General features: G+C 44.0%; 1 protein-coding gene across 3 annotated transcripts in view; it reads right to left on the bottom strand.

Moving 5' to 3' along the window:
- The window catches only part of waca (WW domain containing adaptor with coiled-coil a), a 66,227-nt gene that overhangs the window by 23,715 nt on the left and 18,724 nt on the right, over positions 1-23,788 (bottom strand). For all 3 annotated transcript variants that reach the window (XM_083655645.1, XM_083655647.1, XM_083655646.1), the window contains exon 7: positions 2,109-2,354. In XM_083655645.1, the coding sequence (XP_083511771.1) occupies positions 2,109-2,354 (246 nt within the window). The remainder of the gene's footprint in view (positions 1-2,108; positions 2,355-23,788) is intronic.

Raw genomic sequence — 23,788 nt, 5'->3', positions numbered from 1 at the left:
GCTGTTCTCACCACAGCCAGCACAGTGAGACCACACCCACAGCCCCACCCAGAGGCGTTCTGTTCAGTTTTCTCTGTCTCATAGTCCCATTGAAACAAAGATGAGTTACTTAGAAGAAAAAAGTTATGAAAATAAGGTCCAGGTTGAAAAATACTGAAATTCTCCTTTAACCGTCCACACTTGACCACAAATACGAGGTACCAGGGCGGACATATTTCTCCAAAACAGCCATCCCGCGTGCCTACACCTGTGTCCGGAATGAGCTGCAACGGACCAACACAGCAGACAAGCACTTTTCCCTGACAACAGAGACGTGGTCCTGCACAAAAATGACAGCGTTCATGTCACCGACTTCACATTTCATTGACAAAGAATAGATCCTGGTATCCAAATGCCTGCGAACAAGCCTTTTGCCAGAGGAGCACACTGCCACTAACTTGGCTGATGCCTTGCAGAAGGCTCTGGAAGAATGGGGATTAGAAGAGAGTGAAGTCTCCTGTCTCACCACAGACAGTGGAGCAAACATAAAAGCGGCCATTCGTGAGGCTGGCCCTGGTTGAGCTGCTTCTGGCACAACTTGAACCTCTCTTATCCGTGTCCAACTCCATCCACAAGATGGAGAAAGTGCACAGACCGTGCCCCGGCAGTTTGTCACACTGTCAATGCCATGTTCTCTCACAGCAAATTAGGGCTGTCACTTTTTCTCAAAATAAAGTTCGAACGAACTTCGAATTGCCCACAAAATGTTCGAATATATTCGAAGTTTTTTGGTTAATTAAAATAAATAAATAATTGCAGGCCAGGCCACCAGGCATCGGCCCGACATGCCCGATTATGCAGTCCGCACCTGCCGGTTACATCGTATAAATATATATAATATAATATAAAATATTAAAAGAATATTTAAAAAGAAATCCTCAGCTGTCCTCATGTCCAGTCAGTCAGCTCCTCTCCGCTGCTGTGTTAGCTTGGACGCTCAGGCTGAATTCACACCGGCGACCCAAGCCTTGCCTATGCCTTGCCTTTACCCACGCTTTTAAATAGGCGTCCGTTTTAGTCAACGAGGCTGTGTACACCGGGCGCCTGAGCGTGAACCCTGCGTGTACCCACGCCTTGCCTGTGCCTTGCCGATTTTATCGAATAGGCGAGAGTTCTATTTTCACGCCGACAAGGCGCGTGCAGGCAGGCTTTTCTGTCAAGCCATGAAAGAAAAACGCGACAATATCCGTGGGAACTGGCAAAGTCAACTGAATTTCAAAATAAAATGGAGTTTCTACAACAGTATTGAGCAGAGAGAGCGAGCGAGAGAGATTGACGGGTGGCTATCACGTGGGGCTTTCTCCCTGTCGGCAAACAAATCTTCATGAGAGAGAATAGCGACCGAAGAAGCAAGATGGACAATGTTGTTGTGCCAGCACATATTCTTGCAAGATCACCTCTCTAAAATGTCCGACTATAGTCAGACCTGGTTATACATATCCAGCATCAATAGAACATTAAATATATCAGATTTATTTTACCTAGAGGCTACCCATGACAATTCTGGACAACACGTGAAAAAATACAGTCGGGAGAGAGGAGAGGCCCTTGTGACTCGGCTCCAGGTTCGGCGTGCAAAAGGCGTGCGGTGTGATCGCAAAAGCGTGTAACAGGTTCACGCCCAGCTCGGCGTAGGCGTGGGTTGAGGCAAGGCAAGGCGTAGGTTGTCTGTGTGAAAGAAGCGTCACAGTCACAACACTGCCTCACAAACTTGGCTGCATCCAACTCGAGACAACTTTTCAGACCCTGGAGACAATCTTTCTCAGAAGAGACTAACGCGACAAATCTGGAGACTTTTTCTGACATGGGATTAACATTACCAGCAAGCAGCAGTTGGTTAATTTTGATTTAAAAAAAAAAAAAAAAAAAAAAAAATCGAACATGGCAAATTACATTCGAACATGCCCCTCCTCCCCCACATTCAAAGTTAAATTTCGAATAAAAAGTGACAGCCCTACAGCAAATTAAATTATGTAGCCTAAAGCGTATATAGATTATTTAAGCCACAATTGTGCAAGAGTGAATGTGAACACTGGCTTTAAGTATACATGTTTATCTGTGTTCCTCACCTTCGTTGATCTTTGCCATGTCCACACTGGCATTGTTGAGCTGCAGGGCAGTCTGAAGTGCTGGGAGGAGCTGGCGGAGCAGGGTGGGGTCCTGGAGCAGCGGGGGAGCAGGGGAATGCAGGACTGGGGACACGGGCACTGTAGTGGCCGAGGATCCGGGAGGCCCTGATGAGGGGTTCAGGCCCCCTGAGCTTGAGGATGTCGACTGGGACTGCGTCGCCGGGGGCTTCTCCACCTGGGCTGTCTCTGTGAGGGTAGCAGAAAGGACCACGCCAACTGGTCAACGGGGACATCTTCGCAATTCCATAATCCCCAGATAAAGACATTTACTAATTTTGAGATCACACTTAATCCATGTCTTTGCGTTGCTGCGAACTGTGCAGAGCTGTATGGAAGGATCCACAAATCAAACACATTGAGATTAAACTGATTTGTAGTAGCCGATTTGTAGTAGCCATGTAAACTTTCCTTGCAACCGATTCATTGACAAAATGGCAAGTGGGAGGTTCTAATAAGTTCCGCTGACAGGTTTTCACTGGTCTTGGCGAGTGACTAATGACATTCCCAAACAGTAGCTACATTCAGGATTGCAACTTCACCCTCTCAACAAACAAACAAAATCCACTTGAATGTGAGTGATTTAAAATAGTGCAGAAGAATGCCAGCCTGGTCCTGGAACATTACACATGCTGGATGCATGAATACTAGTGGAGTTGGTACTTCCGGCTAACATGCAATATCTTCAAAAGTTTGAGGTTCAAACTAGGGCTGTCGCCAAATACCATTTTATCATGATTCTTTTTCATCTCGGTTTTGAAGACTATTTTGCAAGTTACCGAACAGTACAAGTACATCCAACTAATTTCAGGGTTCGTACAGTCATGAAAAACCTGGAAAAGTCCAATTTAAAATACAATTCCCAGGCCCTGGAAAAGTTATAGAAAAAGTTTGGGAAAAGTCAAATTTGTTTAATAAATATTTTAATGCCGTTTTTATGCAATTTTTTATGCTACAATAATTCATGTTTGGGGTTCCCACACTTTTTCATCTTTGGACCCAAAAGATACATTTTGTGTCTCCCTGGGACCCAAAAAAAAACATACTGTAATGAGTTGGCATGACGACCAGTTGGCGACCCACCCCCCACGGGTCCACGACCCAAATTGGGTCCCGACCCATAGTTTGGGAAACACTAAGAAATAATAACGTTGACACAAGCAGGCATGCGCTCAATAAAGACAATACCTGAAAACTAGTTTGGTGGTGGCCTGACACTTTCCATAAACTCGGTGAGGGAGGCAGGCAGACTAGCCGCTTGGTTAATGGAGAAATAGGCTGCCTGCCTACATCATCTCATGGGCAACTGCAACAGCCCGCCCTGGCCAAACAAAATGCAGGTTGTCTTGCCACAATACATTCAATATTTTGAACATGAGAGAGGTTGCGGCATTAACGAGCCACGCGCAAATGAGGCAAACATCAAGGGCGCTGCTAACGTTACTGTCCGCAACTCCCATCACTGGACTGTTTCAATCTTACCACAGCGAGGGAACTGCTATCACCGAGCAGCACGTCTCTCTCTCATCAGCTACAGTACCAAGCAGGCAGCGTGACCGAAAAATTAAAGTGTAACTTACCCCCAAAACACTTTTCTTCCAGTTTTTAACCAATATATATGACTTTGAGGGTGGTGTGTGAAGAATTCTGGTCAGAATTTCCACATTTGAGACCAAACTGTTACCATTGTACCATTTGTATCATTTCAGCCGCATAAGTGCCCTCTATGGGTTCAACCCTGCTTTTTTTTGCCCTCAAAACTGCACAAAATGTGGTACAACCTGACGTCACGTTGTACCAAAGACTATGGGATTTCAAGATAGTAACTCCCCTACTCCCCCTGCACCCTTTCCCGGCTCCTCACAACTCCAAGCCTATTCCCATGATGTCACAAGCATTTTCCTACGAATATGGCGCTACAATACACACAGCTCATTGGCTGTTTGTGTCACTTGACCTGTTAATCACCTGTTAATTGATTACAATCGCCTGTTATTTTCCTACCAAGATGGCCATGTGGTGATGTAACATAAATACTATTAATAAAAGCCACTATAATCATAAATAGAAATAAAAGGAAGGAAATGGCATTGTGTTGCTGTAAATCATTCCCAACATTGTGCATACTAAGGAGCCCTAATTTAGTTCACATTGACCCCCAATATGATGAGATTTGGTTTCTCAGATGCAAATTGTTTTATTTTTATTTTTGTATGTAGCCTAGATATGATTTTGTCCAGAATTCCATATATATTAGGTTGAGAGACAACAGATAATCTTGGAATCCTCTCAATGATCACTGTGATCCCCTGACCCCACATTGAGAACCACTCAACCAGGAGGAGGGAGGGGGAGAATGTTGTGTTTGTGCTGTGGCCAGCTGCAGGCTACGCGCTAAACGGGTCTCGCGCTAAACGAGAGGAAAAGGCAGAGGATTCTTTCATGGTGCACTACACCTTTTGACATGAATCACGAAAACCCCCCAAATGAAAATTAAAAACAGACTTCATGGCGGTGTAGAGGACAAGTTGGACAAGTTAATAACGTGCAAAAATCTCCCATTGTGATTACATTAGAGCGTGTTCAGAGCGGTTTGTCCTGGGTTTGTGTTCTGCTGCGGCCGCCGGCCGATAACCTCGCGTTAACTATAGTTAACATGGGAGTCAATGGCAATAAAGTAGGTTGCCACTGAATGACCAAATTGATATAACTTTCAACCATTCTGAGCAACTCTGTTTCCATACAGGCCACCAGCGTTGGCTAGTAGTTGATATTTATAAAGATTTTGTAGCTCTCATATAAGGTTTTTCTTGAGGCGGTGGGCAAACTGTAATGGCGTCGCTTTCCGGTAAAACATTCTGTCTGAGCACAGCCAAAGAGTATAGTGAGACAAGAGGAGACGTGCATTTCTTGGTTTTTCCCATAGGCTTTTTCAAAACAAGCAGCATGCCGTTTTGTCACATATCTGGGGGGGTAAGTTCCCCTTTAAGTCTGAACTGTGGTTGGCCCGCTGATGGCGGCTAATTATTATTATTATTTAACTTGTTCAAAGATGCCAGCCTGCTACGTTAAGTGTGTGTCTTTGTTCACATGACAAGTCAAACCAACTCCTCCTGTGTTGTGAAGGGGGGGGGGACTTTGGAGTCATCTTTCAGACATAGAAATGCAACTGATAGAATGTGCACTGCACATAGCATGATTCTAACCATCTGTCTGGAAAGGCAGATCATGGAGCCATCATGGATCGTCATATCGCCCACCCCTACCTCTACAGAGGTAGAATGTAAAAGTGACACAGATGTGCTTTGGAGTCAAATGTCTGATGGGTCACTAGAAGGTTTTGACTCATAATTAGGATTGGTGTGTGGAATTCTGGCTAGTGTCTTTTTATAGCTACTGAATAACATGCTTCTGCCAAAGCTATGTGTCACAGCTTTCTCACAATGACAGACACTAATTGCTGTCACTAAAGGTGATCATATAACAGTTTAAAATATTCTACATTCTACAAGGGCTTGCTGGAAAGCCACAGCAATTTGCTGGAGAACATCATTTTATTCTAAACCAACTTTGTTACGGGACTCTTCGGCAGAATTGTGTATAAACTACGACTCAGTTATTGGACTTGGTAACTGGCACTCAATGTCCTGTTAATCCCAACAAGTGTCTGTCATAGTACAGTGTCTGTGATTGGCACAAAACTCAAAAGAATGGTAATGGTCCGAACATGATGAAATAGCAATTTGTTATGATGCAATCTGGGAACCCAGAGTCTATCAGTCTGATGACTAATAAGACTCTAGGACAGACGTCTGATATTTCTGCGTTTCCGTGTGGAGCGGACGTCCACGCCAAGACTTCTGATTCTGTGCATCTCTCGATCATTGTTTCCAGTCTGACTGACACGTGAATGCAGTTGGAGTTGATCGGTCGATACTTTCTGTAGTATAGGTGTTTTAGGTCCAGAAGTCATTTCTGCTCATCTCTAAACAGAACTGCATATGATACTTTCTGTAGGTGTTTTAGGTCCAGAAGTAATTTCTGCTCATCTCTAAACAGTAGGGGTGCTCCGATCCGGCTAAGCCACGATCCGATCCGATCCCGATTCCTGGGGTCACGATCCGATTCCAGAATCGATTCTCGATTCCAACGATTCTCGATTCCAGAATCGAGAATCGATTCTTAATTATGTAGTTTTATATTGCAATAACACACGAAGGTAAATATAAGACAAAAAATTACAAATGTATTAATGCTGAACTTCAAATTCAACTTCTGTATTACAGTCAGGGCCTAAATTCATTTTGCAAACTAGGGGGGAATTCCTCCCTTATGTTCTTCAGATAAGATGGATTTATAGGCTGGGGGGATCTGTAGACTTTTGGGGGAATACATTAACCAGAGTTCTTAAGTGCAAGAGGTGGGGGCACCGTGGCAGTACAGTACACAAATGACATGAACATTTGGACACTTATTCAGCCGGTATCTTGCATGTTGCGTTCAGGTGCACTGTAAAAAAAAATTTTTTTTTTTTTTTTTTTTTACAATTTTAAGAATCGATTCTTGGGAGTTTGGAATCGATCCAGGAATCGTGGCATTAAGAATCGCGATCCTTTCAGAATCGATTTTTTGGAGCACCCCTACTAAACAGAACTGCATATGATACTTTCTGTAGGTGTTTTAGGTCCAGAAGTCATTTCTGCTCATCTCTAAACAGAACTGCCTATGAGACTTTCTGTTGGTGTTTTAGGTCCAGAAGTCATTTCTGCTCATCTCTAAACAGAACTGCATATGAGACTTTCTGTAGGTGTTTTAGGTCCAGAAGTCATTTCTGCTCATCTCTAAACAGAACTGCATATGAGACGTCGGACTGTAAACGACGGGAGCCTAAGGGCTAATGTACACCGCCTGCGGAACAGATGCAGTACGGCTCAGTTACGGCTGCGAACAGACCCACACTCAAGTAATCTGTCAGACGTATGCGGGATCCGACAAAAATAGAACAGGTGCGTGATTTTCTGCGCATCAATTAACATGGGGGAGAGCCGATCCGGCAGTTTTGCCGGATCTGTTTGCCGGATCCGCAATGCAGCCGTAACATATCTGGTGTAAATTGCCTGTAAGTCTTGGCCGCTCTACACCGTAAACCCCCTTAATATCAGCCGTCTGTCCCAGAGTCTTATTAGTCATCAGACTGAAGACTCTGGGAGCCCAGATTGATTATCATGCGTCAAATTAAGACATTTTAACACAGACAAAAAATAGAGCCGGCTGACATGGCACTAAACGGCTAATTAGCTGGCAGCCTTACTGGGTGAGAGAGAACACTAGATAATGTGAAGGTTTCCATTGGCTTTTTTTAACCCTCTGCTGGCGAACTATGCCCACAATATCCACCCATGACTCATCAACTTTCAATTCCATTTCCCCTGTCCTCTCTGTAACCCTTTACCATTGTGCTGTACCAAGCACTATGCCTGCACAAAACCAACAGTGGCAGTCCATGTTTCCACCTAGAGCATAACAAGCTAAGCTCAGTCTATTTCAGCTTTGCCACCTCTGTGACCGGTAGGACTGCATAAGGGGAGACTGAGAAAATCTACAAACTGCCAAACTTGGCACGGCCCCAGTGAAAATGTGAAAATGCTCTATGGCAAAGACAGGAGTGCTCTCAGGCTGGGGTGCAGGAGGCGGTCGCACTGGCTGTCTGACAGAATAGGGCTGGTTTCACACAGTCTCCAGCGCTCCGCAGTGGCCCTCCCACGCTCCATTCATAGTCAATGGGGGTAGTGCGCCAGGCTCCGACAGCGGGTGCAGCAGGGGGCTGCGTGAAAAACATGCAGCGCTCGTAAAAGGAGGAAGTAAAGGGCCATCCTACTTTATAGCGATGCAACCCGACGTTATGCTGCAGCTGGCCAATCACGTAGACGGCGCCCACACAAACACCACACGGCTCTGCTCTGTCTGTTTCACTATCTCCTCTTATGTTTTCTTTTCTTTTCTTCACTCTCTCTCAAAAGTATCTGTAAGTCCTTCATAAGAAAAATCATTTGCTTAGTTTGTCAATGGAAAAGCTGCAGGAGATGTTTCAACAACGCGGCTGAAAGCGATCTGGACGAAACTGTAAAATAGCAGCTCTCTTGAGTATGTTAGAGAAACTAAACTAAAACTACAAAATAGCCTGCAGGCCAGAGCTTCCGTTTTGCTATCTTAAGTATGTTAGAGAAACTAAACTAAAACCACAAAATAGCCTGCAGGCCAGAGCTTCCGTTTTGCTATCTTAAGTATGTTAGAGAAACTAAACTAAAACCACAAAATAGCCTACAGGCCAGAGCTTCCGTTTCCCATGTTGCATGCTGAGTTTCAGACAAGAGCCTGCAATTTCCACAGAGGGGCTTGTTAACACATTGAGTGCCAGCGACGCCATATGGCGTCATTAGAAATTTACCGTAGGCTACCAGCGACGCCAAATGGCGTCAATAACTCGAAATTGTTTTTTTGACGGGGGGGTGTCGATCTATGCCTCTTACATCGCCTCTTACAATATGAGAACTATTGAATGTGTCTAACCTATTTTACAGAACCCTTAGGTGGCGACAGCGCACTCCAGATGAGAGAAAGTGGAGTAAAACACACAGAAGAAGTCGTTGGGGAAAAGGAAATCGCATCGCATCCGTCCGTATGCAGCTGCTTCATTGAAGCATAACGTTAGCTGTGCCCCTGCAGCAGCCAATCTGCTGTCACAATTGAGCACCTCCGTGTCCGCTGCAACAGCCCATTCGCATGATCAGCCGTGGAGTTGTTATTATTCTCAACTGGAAGCATGGGAGCTGGTGACGAATACACGCGGCTGTAAAAAAGCTGGATGTAGCGGACTTTTCAGTGCTGAGCACACGCAGAGCAAACGCACTCACAGCAGAGCCGAGCAGAGCAGAGAGACACTCCTCCCACAACGGGGGGGGGGGGGGAGGAGGAGGGGGGGAGGTGGGGCACGCAGGACACTACAGCATACAACAGACCCAGGCAGCTGCAGCAGGCTCGATGCACAGAGAGCAAACAAGCTAGAATAGGCTATCTGATGCCCACCAGCAGTAAATCAAGACCAGCATGAAGGTGTAGGGTCTGCGCACGCAGGGGCCAGCGCTGCTGGTTGCAGCTAAAAAATATTATTTGGCCAAACAAAATTCCTTTGTTTTCACTCTTTTATTGAAGGAAATTATTTTTGAGGTGTCATTACATCAGAAAATATTAGCAATGAGTCAATGATGTGCTTGAAATGCTTCCTTTCACAAAAGGCTGAATATCTCAGGTTTCTAGAAAAAAATGGCTGTTTTTGGTCAAATCAAGCTATCTTCTCCGGCTCATAACTAAAGAACGGAAAATGGGATCAATAAACTTTTTTTTGCAGGTGATAGAAGAGAGTCTCATCGTTATTTGTGCGTGTTCAGTGTTTACATAGTAATTATTAAAGAAATTATATGACTGTTTTAAAATGCATTGCGGCCTATGTGGCACAGTACAGCACCTTTTGCCCAAGGGCCGTGGCACTCAAAGTGTTAAATGGAGCCCACAGTGGAATTCACAGGAGGTTATCTGAGATGACGAATGAGAAAAACAAAAGAGTCATCATCAAAACAAAACAAACTGTGGATATAATGCTCACATCACTGGCAAATGCTTTCAGTTCTCAGATGAAGGCTAAAGGTAACAATAGCCTATTCCTACCATTTTCTTTCTTTCTTTCTCTTCCATCAGGTTAAAGTTAAGCAAATATTCCGAGCTGAGAATGTGAAGTTAAAGTCGAGCTGAACCCAAAACTGACTTTTCTTTTCTTTTAGTTCAAATACCTGGGTATGCAGTGCACCTATTTAATAATGTATGCCAAAAAAAAATATCACAAAAATCTAATTTCTTTAGTTTTTCACACTTTTTCACATCAAAAGTTAATTTTTCAAGATTTCATTCATAACAGTAATCTACAGTTTGCTGACGTCACCTAGTACAATCAAATTTCTACCCCATTTCAACCAATCATATCACGACATGCAGCTGTCAATCAAATCTTCATTTCAGGATAATTTTCTCTTCCAAAAGAAGGAGAAAATGGCACCTAGTGCCTCTCATCTGGCAGAATTCCTATCCCATAAACTAACTACTAACTTGGCCAATTGTTGATACACAATACAGAAAACGGTAATGCTTAAGAATGCAAAGAAATGTAACTGGCTCATTAAAACGCGCATTCCAGGAATATCGTATTTACAGCAATATCGATAATGGCACGCGCTTGAGAGCCTGGTTGTCAGGGGTCCCCCCTCAGAGATTCCAGGCGGTCGGGCAGCACCCATGCATCAGATTGTCCGCTCGTTCCGCACGAAGCAGCTGGCTGCCTGGTACTCTGCGAATCCCACTCGGGTAGCAGGACAACACGCTGAGTCCCACTCGATTTGGGGGTGGAACACGCCATGATTGGCCAATGCCAAAGCCAGTCCCCAGAATTGTCAAATCAAATCATCGACACGCGGCATTGTGCGGCTTGTGGTCCACCTCTCAACCCTGTCATCTCAGACAAGATTTGTTTCCAGTCCCCGATGCTCGCGCTCTTGCATTCCATTCCGGTTCACTTCGACTTTAAGGTCGCTTTCACATATAAGCTGTTTGGTCCGCTTTAAAGGCTCCAGAGTTCGTTTCCTCGGATAGTCCGCTTCGTGTGGGGTGGTGTGAAAGGGCAAACGAACTCTGGGGCGGAACAAACAAGTGAACTCTGGTCCACTTAAAAACGTGGATCTCGGTTCGCTTCCAAGTGAACCCTGGCACGGTTCATTTGTTGTGTGAAAGCAAACCGGACTAAACACAAGAGCAAATAGGAAGCGCCAGTGCATCAGATCCACTCATGCAGTGCATCATGAGTAGAAGACGGTAGAAGGGAGCAAAACAAACACTGTGGAGCCACACGTGTAAAGTACCTGCACGCCGCATGACGTACATCATCATAACAACACATCGTTGTCTCTCATTTTCCCACCGGGTAATAAACACGTGACAACACTAGGGGTGGGACAAAATATCGATACTCACGGTATCGCGATATTTCCACTTGCGATACGTTATCGATACACTGGCACCAAGTATCGATATGTTATTAAAATATGCAGGATTTTTAAACTGATTCCCCACAGCCATTTTGATAAACAGAGTCCTAGGGTTGTCAAAGATGTTGATACTTAGGTACTTACTCGATAGGCTACTAAACATTTTTAAAACGGATACAATACTCATTTTCTACAGTATCAAGTTTATCGATACCAGCAGTGCTCCCTCTGCCTCCTCCACACAGACACACACACACACACAGCACCGCAGCTGTTACATTAGCTACATTAGCTAATCCCACTACTGCTGCTGTAACCACTTCACCAACACCGGGCTCAAAACGCCAGTGTGAGTGACCAAATGTTTAACTTGTTAACGAGTCGGAGTGACGCTCTTTCCAGTAACATATTAGCTTTGAAATCTGTTGATACATGGACCCGGCTTGTAGATTGCAGCTAAATTTAACGTTAAACGCATTGCCGGTGGAGGTACCCGGATGTAGCAGACAAAGAGTATTGAAGGCAAGAGACGAAGCCTGTGTTGTTTTTTTACAACAGCGCTCCCACCTTGATGTTGCAGTGGAACCACTGAGGGGAACAATCCAGTTGTCAGTTCTTATCGATTTAAGTTCTTTGGTGCAGAATTGTCAAAGTTGCGATTTAGAACTGAATCCTGGACATGCAGAGTTGGTGTTTGGGCTGTCTTGGGCTACACTCTGAGCATACTGGGGGCAGCAACTCAGCTTGAGGGAGGCTTTGGAGGGAATTGTAGCCTACATGAAAGCTGGAACATCGCCACCCCCATTAACTACTTAAGGACAACTTGAAAATATATTGTGAATATATGCCATTGTTCTCGTTTTAATAATAATTAAAAAAAGGGGAGATGCTTCAGCAGAGGGAGGGGGGTGGGGGGGATTTTGTGTTGTTTTAAGTGTTTTTTGTGTCTCTACATATTGTCTGGTCAGTCACCCACATTTTCTTACTCTATATACTATTGCAGTTACTATTCATTCCACGCTACACCATATCTCTATATACATTCATTTATTTGTTGATTTGATGCATGGCTAGAATATCACAACAGTCAGACTGTGGAGTTAAAATTGTTAGCTGGAACTGTAATGGCTTAAATCAGCCCATTAAACGCAGTAGAGTGCTCCACCACCTTCAACAATTAGGGGCCCATATTGCTTTTCTTCAGGAGACCCATTTAAATTCATCCAGCCATATTAAACTGCAGAGGAGATGGGTTAAGCAAGTTTTCCACTCTACATTCCAGGGGAAATCTAGAGGTGTAGCTATTTTGATTCATAAATCGATTCCCTTTGTGTGCTCTGATGTTATGGCTGATCCTAATGGGAGATATGTTTTTGTAACAGGACAACTTTATAATACACCAGTTATTTTGGCCAATGTATACGGTCCTAATTGGGACAATGATGTTTTTTTTCAATCAATTTTCTCCAAGTTATCAAACTTGTCCACACATTCTCTTATTCTGGGGGGGGACTTTAACTGTTGGCTTAACCCTGTGTTGGATCGCTCATCCACTAAACCTACCAAACCTTCAAAGTCTTCCAGGACCATTCTATCCTTTATGGAGGAATTCTCGGTGTCTGACCCCTGGCGTTTTCTTAACCCATCAGGAAGAATATATTCTTTCTTCTCTCACGTTCACCACACTTTCACTCGCATTGACTACTTTCTCTTAGATAATCGGCTCCTCCCTTCAATTCAGTCTTGCTCTTATAATGCTATTTTAATTTCTGATCATGCTCCAATTATATTGGAGTTGCAGATACAGGGGCGTGATAACACGCGTCCCCCCTGGCGTCTCAACACTCGTTTATTGTCTAGTGAAGACTTTGTTAATTTTGTGTCTAACCAGTAGGGCTGTGCCGATTCACTTATCTCCCGATTCGATACTATCACGATACTTTGGTGCCGATTCGATATATATTGCGATTCACGATTATTGCGATTCTACGATTATTGCGATTCGATATTACGATTTATTGCGATTTTTGTTTTTATTTTTTCAGTTTGTTTGCTTTTTTACACTAGATTAGAACATGGGAAAAGTTGAATCATACACTAGAGACTGTATATTATATATCATGAGTAGGGCTGGGCGATATAGTTAAAAACAGGGGCGGACTGGGATCATAATTCAGGCCGGGCATTAGATACCAAGCAGGCCAGGCCGATATGGGCCAACGCGCGTGAAATTTGGGCCGTTTGAAGCCAGATTTGGGTCCAATTTCACAATGAGATGCACCCACTTTAACCCTGAAGTGTAATTATTACTTCAGACTAACTAATAAAGTAATAAAACCACTAGTAAACCAGTAGGCGGCGCCTGGCCTGCTGTTCAGTGAGTGGCCTGACTGCAAGCACCCAAAAAAAAAAAAAAAAAAAAAAAAATTTTTTTTTTTTTTTTTTAATTTGCGATTATCGATTCTGGAATAAAAGATCGATCCAAAAAATCGTGACATTAAAAATCGCGATACTTAGGTGAATCGATTTTTTCCCCCACCCCTACTAACCAGATTGACTTTTTCTTTGCTGTCAACAGAACCCCTGGGGTCTCGGCTTCTCTTCTCTGGGAGACTTTGAAGGCTTATATAAGAGGTGAAATTATTTCATATAGTAGGTTTGAGGACAAATTGAGGAGGAAAAAGCTACAGGAACTAAGTCAACGTATTATCCAGCTTGATAACATCTATGCTTCCTCCCCATCCCCGAACATATACAAGGAGCGTCTCTCTCTTCAGGCGGAGTTTGATGTCCTCTCCACTAAGCAAGTTGAGGACCTTTTATTTAAATCGAAATACTCTTATTACGAACATGGCGATAAAGCAAGTAAACTTTTGGCTCATCAGTTGCGGCAGGCCTCCTCCTCTCATCAGATTCCACAAATTCAAACTCCTTCAGGAGTAACAACAAATCCTAAAATAATTAATGATCAATTTAAACAATTTTACTCCTCTCTGTATGCCTCAGAACTTAATGCTAATTCACCTGCCTTTGATAGTTTCTTTGATTCTTTGGACATACCCAAGGTGAACTCAGACTCTGTTGAGAGGTTGGAGGAGCCGTTTACAGTGGGGGAGCTTAGAAGCGCGGCCTTCTCCATGCAGTCGGGAAAGTGTCCGGGACCGGATGGTTTCCCGATTGAATTTTATAAAACCTTCTTCAACAAATTAGCTCCGATTTTGATTGAGATGTTTAATGAGTCTTTTGACTCTCTTGTATTACCTCCAACTCTTAATCAAGCCTCAATTTCATTGATCCTAAAAAAGAATAAGGATCCTTTGTGTTGCTCAAGTTATCGCCCTATTAGTCTATTGTCGGTGGATTTAAAGCTTTTATCTAAGCTATTAGCCATGCGTCTGGAAACGGTTCTGCCTTCTATCATCTCTCCTGATCAAACGGGGTTCATCCGGAACAGATATTCTTTTTTTAACCTTAGGCGTCTCTTTAATGTTGTGTATAATTCCTCCACCTCGTCTGCTCCAGAGGCTGTGATCTCATTAGATGCTGAGAAAGCATTCGATCGTGTCGAGTGGAACTATCTTTTTTACACATTGGAGAAATTTGGTTTTGGCCAGAAGTTCATTGCCTGGGTAAAATTGCTTTATTCGTCCCCTATGGCATCGGTCAGAACCAATAACACCCACTCAGAGCAGTTCCCCTTACATCGCTCTACTCGGCAGGGCTGCCCATGCAGTCCTTTCTTGTTCGCCGTCGCTGCTGAACCGCTCGCTATTGCGCTCAGGTCGGACCCCCGTATAACTGGAATAACAAGAAATGGTTCTGAGCAGAAGGTCTCCCTTTATGCAGATGATTTGCTTTTATACGTCTCCAATCTTTCTGTTTCAGTCCCGGCCGCTCTTGAGATCCTTACTTCATTCGGTCACATTTCAGGGTATAAACTTAATTTGGACAAAAGTGAATTATTTCCTTTAAATATTGAAGCTCGTAATTACTCCTTGCAAGATTTCCCATTCAAAGTTGTCTTGCATGGTTTCACACACCTTGGTATTAATGTCCGGGATAGATTAGAGGATTTATTTAAATTTAACTTTGCCCCTGTGCTTGCCCGGATACGGGAAGATTTCCAAAGGTGGTCACTGTTGCCTTTATCTCTTGTAGCCCGGGTTAATGCTGTCAAGATGAACACCCTTCCCAAACTATCCTATCTTTTTCAGAGTATTCCTATTTTTCTCCCCCAATCTTTCTTTTGTAAAATAGATAGTCTGGTCACTGAGTTTATCTGGAATAAGAAGGTTCCTCGAATCCGCAGGGAGCTGTTGCAGAGACCGAGGGCTCTCGGAGGTCTGGCTTTACCTAATTTTAGGTTCTATTATTGGGCAGCGAACATCAGAGTGCTTCAGCTTTGGATCCGTCTAGAGAGGTTACCTGCCTCTCCCTCATGGCTGCGTATGGAGTCACTCTCCGCTAAACCTGCCTCATTAACGGCTCTCATTCATTGCCCCCTTAATTTTTCCTCCTCTCCCTATTCTAAAAATGTATTACCGTAAATTCCGGACTATAAGCCGCGGCTTTTTTCCCGTTTTTTGGCCCCTGCGGCTTATATAACGGTGCGTCTTATCTATGGATTTTTTCAGAAAAAAAAAAAAAAATACAAATAAAATCTCTCTTTTTTAGCACTCTTTCTAACTATAAATCCACTTCTGTTTTAATTTCCTCTCTTGCCCTCTTTTCACCACACCGCGGACACTGTGTGCACTGTAAAAATAAACAACGGTGGTGTTGTGTTATGTTGTTTTGTTGAAATGTTACGGTAATACGGTAAATGGGAGCTTCCTCAAACAGCCATCTCTTTCCCGACAATCCCCTCTGTGCGTGACCACTTACATATGGTAATTACGGTAAGCAAACGGCCACTCGGCCATCAACTCCCTCCCCCGACTACCAGGAGAAAATCACAAACTTCGGCGAATTCACACAAAGGAAGATCAAGGAATATTCCATCGAACCGGAGCAGATCATAAATATGGATGAAGTGCCTTTGACGTTCGACCTGCCACTCACTCGGACTGTTAACAAGAAGCGCCCTGGAGGATTCTTTCACCAAAAAAAAGCTTTGCTCGTTCTCGACAGCATGAGAACGAGCAGTAGAAGCAACACTCTCACTTACCATGGGGAAGGTACGCAGAAATTCACACGACGCAGCTTTCAAGTTGAAAGCAGTCAATCTCGCATTAAAAGAGGGAAACAGAGCAGCCGCGCGTAACCTGGGCATCGATGAGTCAATGGTGAGGCGTTGGACGGTGCAGCAGGAGGAACTGTCTCAGCACGGAATATTATAGGAGTGTGAAAACATCCACAATCACCAACGGGTTCCAAAACGCTGGACTGCTGCGGGATGAAGAGGATGACGCCGCCACAGCTGGCGCTGAGGGCCGTCAGAGGCTTCAGAGGCTGTTCGATGCCGACAGTGATGAAGAGGAGTTCGTTGGTTTTGAGTGACAATGAAGGAGAGAGGAGAGTGGTTGACGAAGCCACCCTGAACCTGTTCGTTTCCGACACTGAAGATGAGGACTTTGGTGGTTTCAGTACGCAGGAAGAAGAGGAAGACGAGGATTAGTGACTTGACTTCTCTGGTTACAGGTTTGCTGCACATATAGCCTATTGTTGTGTGATTTTGTCTGGGGATTAGTGACCTGACTTTTGTTTTGTTTTGTTGAAATGTTAATAAATGGGAGCTTCCCCAAACAGCCATCGCTTTCCCGACATTCCTCTCTGTGCACGAACCCTTTCATATGGTAATTAAACATCAAAACACCCGCGGCTTATAGACCGGTGCGGCTTATAGAAGAAAAAAATAGTCAATTTTGGTCCCGCGGCTTATAGACCGGTGCGTCTTATAGTCCGGAATTTACGGTAGTTAAGTCTACTTTGAGGATCTGGAAGCAATTCCGACGCCATTTCGGTCTGCAGACCTTTTCATTTTTAGCTCCAATAACGGCTAACCCGATCTTTCATCCTTCTCTGGTGGATAAGGCCTTCTCCTTGTGGTCCAACTCAGGAATTAAGACTTTTAGTGATTTATACATTGACAATACCTTCGCATCCCTTCAGCAGCTCTCTGAGAGGTTTCCTCTACCGAGACATTCTTTTTTTAGATATTTACAGATCCGCAGTTTTGTTCGTAATTTAAGCCCTCATTTTCCCAACCTCCCGGAGCCCTCACCTATTGACTCTTTTTTAACTCCATTTTCTTTTGTAAAGGGCTTGATTTCTTGTCTGTATCAACATATTCATTCATTGCGCCCAGCCTTACTACATAATATAAAGACCCAGTGGGAGGAGGATCTGGGTGAGGAGATTTCCGAGGAACTGTGGGAGGACATTCTGCATCGGGTTCACTCCTCATCTATTTGCGCTAGATTCGGTCTGACCCAATGCAAAATCCTTCACCGTGTTCACTTCACTAAGGTCAGACTTTCTAGGATTTATAAGGATGTTGACCCTACATGTGACCGATGTCGCCGGGCTCCTGCTACATATATTCACATGTTTTGGACTTGCCCTTCCCTGTACAGTTATTGGCTGGACATTTTTAAATCAATTTCAGACTGTACTGGGACCCAATTTGAACCAACAGCTATTACAGCACTGTTTGGGGTTCTGCCTCACACTCTGCCGCTTCCAAAATATAAAGCAAACTTTGTTGCTTTTGTAACTTTATTAGCTAGACGTCTGATTTTGCTTAGGTGGAAGTCAACTGCACCCCCCTCTCATCCCGCATGGATCAGGGACATTCTTTATTTTGTTAAAGTTGAAAAAATCAGGTGCTCTGTAAATGGCTCACTTGCCAAATTTGATCAAACCTGGGGCCCCTTTTTTACACACGTTAAAAAGTTGGAGTTTACTGTCATTCCAGAGTAACAGTCTCTCATGCACAGATGGTGGATTTGGAATGTATCATTCTGTATTATGTAAATTTAGTATAGATTTTTTTTTCTTTTCTTCTTGGTGACCAATATGTACGTTTTGTGTTGTTTTTGTGTTGGTGTTGTTTTTTATGTTTCTGTCATTGGATTGTGCAAGATCTTGTTCTTCTGCATACTATATTTGACACAATATCAAAGCGTGACAAATTACGTTTTGAACACCTGTATGTTGTTGAAAAAACTAATAAACAAATCTGAGAAAAAATAATAATAATAATAATAATTAAAAAAAATACTCTTAATGTGTAACTTTTCCTCCGTGGTATCAAAAATGGTATGAGTGAGTGAACTCAGAGAGTTCATGTCAATTCTGCTAATAAATACATAATACCTGCTTCTTGCCTTTTAAGGGTATTTTTTTCTCTTCAGTTACACAGATATCGTGTAACTGAAGATATCGTAGGTTAAATTTCTTCCAATATATCGATTATCGCAGAATCGCTGTATCGTGATAATATCGTTATCGAGGGCCAAGTATCGTGACCGTATCGTATCGTGAGTTACTCCACGATTCCCATCCCTAGACAACACCGGTGTTACCGGTTGCAGTAAAGAAAAAACACTCCTGCTCAGCAGTCCTCACGGTCCGGATTTTAAATTTAACTGCTCTCAGTCCGACACACCCGTCAAGATAGTCATAATGCAAGCGTGGTAGGGATGTCAGGTTAACCACAGAGAATACAGTTACATTTGTCGGTCTATAAATTAGGCTACTCTGCACACACTCCTTTCTACCTCATGTTTCTCCCCCAGTCAGTCAGCCCCTCCCATCCCTGCTGCTGCACGCTGTTGTGAGCGCTGTCTGTCAGCCTCACATAACGTTAAACACTGGGGACAGATCTCCTGTCTGTCAGCCTCACATAATGTTAAACACTGGGGACAGATCTCCTGTCTGTCAGCCTCACATAATGTTAAACACTGGGGACAGATCTCCTGTCTGTCAGCCTCACATAACGTTAAACACTGGGGACAGATCTCCTGTCTGTCAGCCTCACATAACGTTAAACACTGGGGACAGATCTCCTGTCTGTCAGCCTCACATAATGTTAAACACTGGGGACAGATCTCCTGTCTGTCAGCCTCACATAATGTTAAACACTGAGGACAGATCTCCTGTCTGTCAGCCTCACATAACGTTAAACACTGGGGACAGATCTCCTGTCTGTCAGCCTCACATAACGTTAAACACTGGGGACAGATCTCCTGTCTGTCAGCCTCACATAATGTTAAACACTGGGGACAGATCTCCTGTCTGTCAGCCTCACATAATGTTAAACACTGAGGACAGATCTCCTGTCTGTCAGCCTCACATAACGTTAAACACTGGGGACAGATCTCCTGTCTGTCAGCCTCACATAACGTTAAACACTGGGGACAGATCTCCTGTCTGTCAGCCTCACATAACGTTAAACACTGGGGACAGATCTCCTGTCTGTCAGCCTCACATAACGTTAAACACTGGGGACAGACAGACTCTCCTCCTGGAGAAAATAAACTAACGTCATTAGCCACAAATCTGGGGATTTCTTCTGGCCATGGGATTAACGTGACCAGCAAGCAGCAGTAAACCAGGCAATGATGATAGCTGAGTAGCATCAGCATGTGCCTTTATCACAGCTAAGTCATCAATGCTAACTATTACCAATACCATCAATGTTAGCGGAGGTTTAGCTAACCTATTAGCATCAATGCTAGTGGAGATTTAGCTCTGTTAAAACCACATTTCCAGAGATGGCAGTGGCAAGAGAATACACACAGGCGTAGATAAGGGTCTTACCTACATGTGTATGAGGGGGGATTGTGTTCACAACATGTACAACTAAGGGTTACTTGCTGGTCTGTCTAACCAGAGATATGATGCACTCAGACAGCCAGGATAGAGGGAGCGCTTGTAATATACAGCAGCGCAGCTGAGCGCATGCTGAAACTGGCACGAGCGGGCAGAGTTGAAGGTGTTACCGGTGGGCATGTTATGTAATCGGTGTATGCCTCACCACCGTGTAACACCGGCAAGCCTAGTCTCAACAGCTGGCTTGCCTTCTCCTTTGGTACGTACTGCCTCGCTCGTCTCATCTGCAGAATGAAATGTTCAACAGCTCGCTGCCTCATCTGCTGCTCATATTGGGCACATTCTTGTAAAATATTTATTTGATAGTAAAACCAGAAATCCCAATATCGCAGGTGTTGCTCCATGGTTTGTGTTTTGCAGATTAACTTGCGGTGTTCAGTCAGTGTTCAGTCAGCCCTCACGCAGGCAGGGCTCCCTTCTCTGTTCTGTCCAATAGACCAATTGTGCGCTTGGCAGATTGCTGTGTGAAAGCGAACTGCACCAAATGAAAATTGAAACAATGTTGCAACTTCACCCCCCCGGATCGCACCAAGTGCACCATCTTATATGTGAAAGCGACCTTAATTAGCCTATTGCCCATTCTGAAAGCGAGTTGTACCACCACGTGTCAATCAGCTGCAGTCTGCTTATAAGAACGTTATCGTTGTCATTAACAATAATGGTAAACCCGGCCGCAAGGTTTGATTCATGTCTCATCTCTTTCTCTCCTCTCTATACAGTAGGGCTGTTGAAACAAATTTTGGTATTCGAATATTATTCGATTTATATAAATATTAATACACCTCAACTAAAAAAATTTTTGGAAAAACAAATATTTTATTATTTTTCTTTTTTATACTGCGATTCTTGTCTGTCTTGCCTTGGCTAACCAGCGTGTGAATCATGTTGTCACATGTGATGAACTTTCTGTGAGCTTCCTGAGTCTGGAATCACAATATAATTTCATGAGCACACTGCACTAGGCTCACTATCTCCCTGCACCAGGAGACAATTAGGAGCATTCAAGTAGCCCAATACAGCCTTGTGGCACAATTGAATCACATTGGTATTCAACAAACATGATAACAAGTTGCTAATCTGCGTTAAGTGCCGCTATTAACGTGGTGCATAATTAATCACTCCGCATCAACTCACATGCATGTGGTGGAACTCGTCAATATATTGTAACTTCCGTCGTCACAATATCCAATGAAAAACTGAGGCAGAGGCAAAAGCAGTCAAATAGCTAGTAGGGTTGTGCCGATTGGCGATCGGATCGTATATTGCCGACTCAATGGCTGAAATGACGATTGATTTTCCCTAGGCGATCTCGATTGGCCCCGCCGCCCGCGTGTGGCTGCTGCCTGACATGTGACGTGACACAGCGGTGTGACTGAGTGTGTGTTCTTCAGACTATTAGTAGTCTCTCTGGCCAGCCTCCTGTCCCTTCCGTCCGAGGAGTCTGGCACCGCAGGTCTCCATAGTGGGATTGCGATGGGCGGCGCTTAGCGGCAGTGCCCTTGGAAAATAGTTTCAAACAATCCAACTTGGCGTTTTCAGCGTGTAGTAACGAGCTAGCGTGTAGGTTTCCACCGTTAGCTTGCTAGCTAGTTAGCGTTGTTGTTTTCACTGAGGTGGCAGGGCACCATTTACAGCGACACACAGGGAGGAGGGAGTGGAAGCCGCTCTGATTGACATGGTCGGAGCCAATGACGAGCTTGTAATAAGCCGGGAGCGGACATCCGGCTGCCACCGAAACAGTCGCTCCAATGGGAGAGCAGAGTAGAGCAGGGGAGGGTTTATCCCAGTTATGGAGACCTGCGGCGCCAGACTCCTCGGACGGAAGGGAGAGGAGGCTGGCCAGCGAGACTAGACTATTAGTGAATAAATGCTACTACCACCGTTTATTTAAACATGCTTCTGATGTCTGCAATGAGCCTTGTTATTAAAATCTTTAATGACAAATCTGTTGTCATTGTCGGTTGTCCTTTGATCGGTCTCATCTCGTTTTTTTCTCATTCTCCACATGGTGCGCCGCCTGGCATACAAAACTAGGCTACTCTGTGCTCAGCTCCATAAGAGTAACGTTATATGTAGACGTAGGCAGGCACAATGACCATGAATAAAACCTTATACCATAGTTTTGCGCCACTGACAGTCCGAGGCTGTAGTTAATCTTCCTACCTGTCATGCAGTGCTGTGGAGGGAGGATGAAAAAACAATCCAGTCTGTCCAAACTTTTTACCGATCTAATCTCAGTATGAGATGCAGGGAAGTATAGTTTAGTAGCCGATGTGTTTACAAGATCTTGCTATAGTGTAGAGTTATATTTTACATGCTTGCTATATTTAAACTGCTGTGAGATTTGTTTGTGGAGATTGAGGTAAGGTGTCGTTCACACCCAACACAGTTTTTGAGCTGCCAGCGCCTTTCTGCAATCCATTCTCTATGTAAGTAGGCGCTAAGCACTAGGGGTGGGGAAAAAAATCGATTCACCTAAGTATCGCGATTTTTAATGTGACGATTTTTTGAATCGATCTTTTATTCCAGGATCGATAATCGCAAAAAAAAAAAAAAAAAAAAAAAAAATTGGGTGCTTGCAGTCAGGCCACTCACTGAACAGCAGGCCAAAGTGGGTGCATCAGCATCTCATTGTAAAATTGGACTTTAAACAGCCCAAATCTGGCTTCAAACGGCCCAAATTGGGCTTCAAACGGCCCAAATTTCACACGCGTCGGCCCATATTGGCCTGGCCTGCTTGGTATCTAATGCCCAGCCTGAATTATGATCCCAGTCCGCCCCTGTTTTTAACTATATCGCCCAGCTCTACTCATGATATAATATACAGTCTCTAGTCTATGATTCAACTTTTCCCATGTTCTAATCTAGTGTAAAAAAAGCAAACAAACTGAAAAAAGACAAGAAAAAAAGAAACAAAAATCACAATAAATCCTAATATCGAATCGCAATAATCGTAGAATCGCAATACTTAAGAATCGCAATATAAATCGAATCGGCACCCAAGAATCGTGATAGTATTGAATCGGGAGATAAGTGAATCGCCACAGCCCTACTAAGCACACTCCTCTTTCAAGGAACGCACCTGGCGTTTAAGCACTGGTGGCGTCTAGTGTTTTTGGTGGGGCGCTCTGGGCGTTTTAAGCTGAAAAAAAGTTGAACATTTGGAGGAAAAGCGCGCTGCTCGTCTTTTCACTCCTCCTATCTCTTCTCCTCCCAGAGGGATCTTCAACCTCCGCTGTTCCCAGAATTGACAATAATCTGGCTTTCATGTTCACAGTCAACAACATCAAACAGACGAAACCAGCTGGCTACCATCCGTGTGATCGTTGTGTCCTGAACTGTAGTGCAGGCGACTGCAGGACAAAACAAAAAGCACACACAAAAAATGCTCTGTGCGTTGTGTTTTGTGCACAATGGAAGCGCTCTCTACATGATTTCCAAAGCGTTCACACACGTCCTGTGTAAACGCCGCCTAAAGCTGGGCTCAGACTACAGGATTCTGACAATCCTAGCCGATTTTGAAATCTGGCTGTGACACGCACTACAGGAGAATCTTCCCAGATTATCTTCCCTAGAATCTCAAACATGCACACACTACAAGATTTGTAAATGTGGCGCACCACGCACTACAGGATATTATTAAGATGATCGGCAGGATAATCACATTGATGCCCGGCCATACTCCGAACCTGTTTC

Source organism: Poromitra crassiceps (genome assembly GCF_964638095.1).
Source record: "Poromitra crassiceps genome assembly, chromosome: 2".
NCBI classification, from domain to species: domain Eukaryota; kingdom Metazoa; phylum Chordata; class Actinopteri; order Beryciformes; family Melamphaidae; genus Poromitra; species Poromitra crassiceps.
The sequence above is the reverse complement of the archived record's forward strand: the minus strand, read 5'-3'. Positions and strand labels throughout refer to the sequence as shown.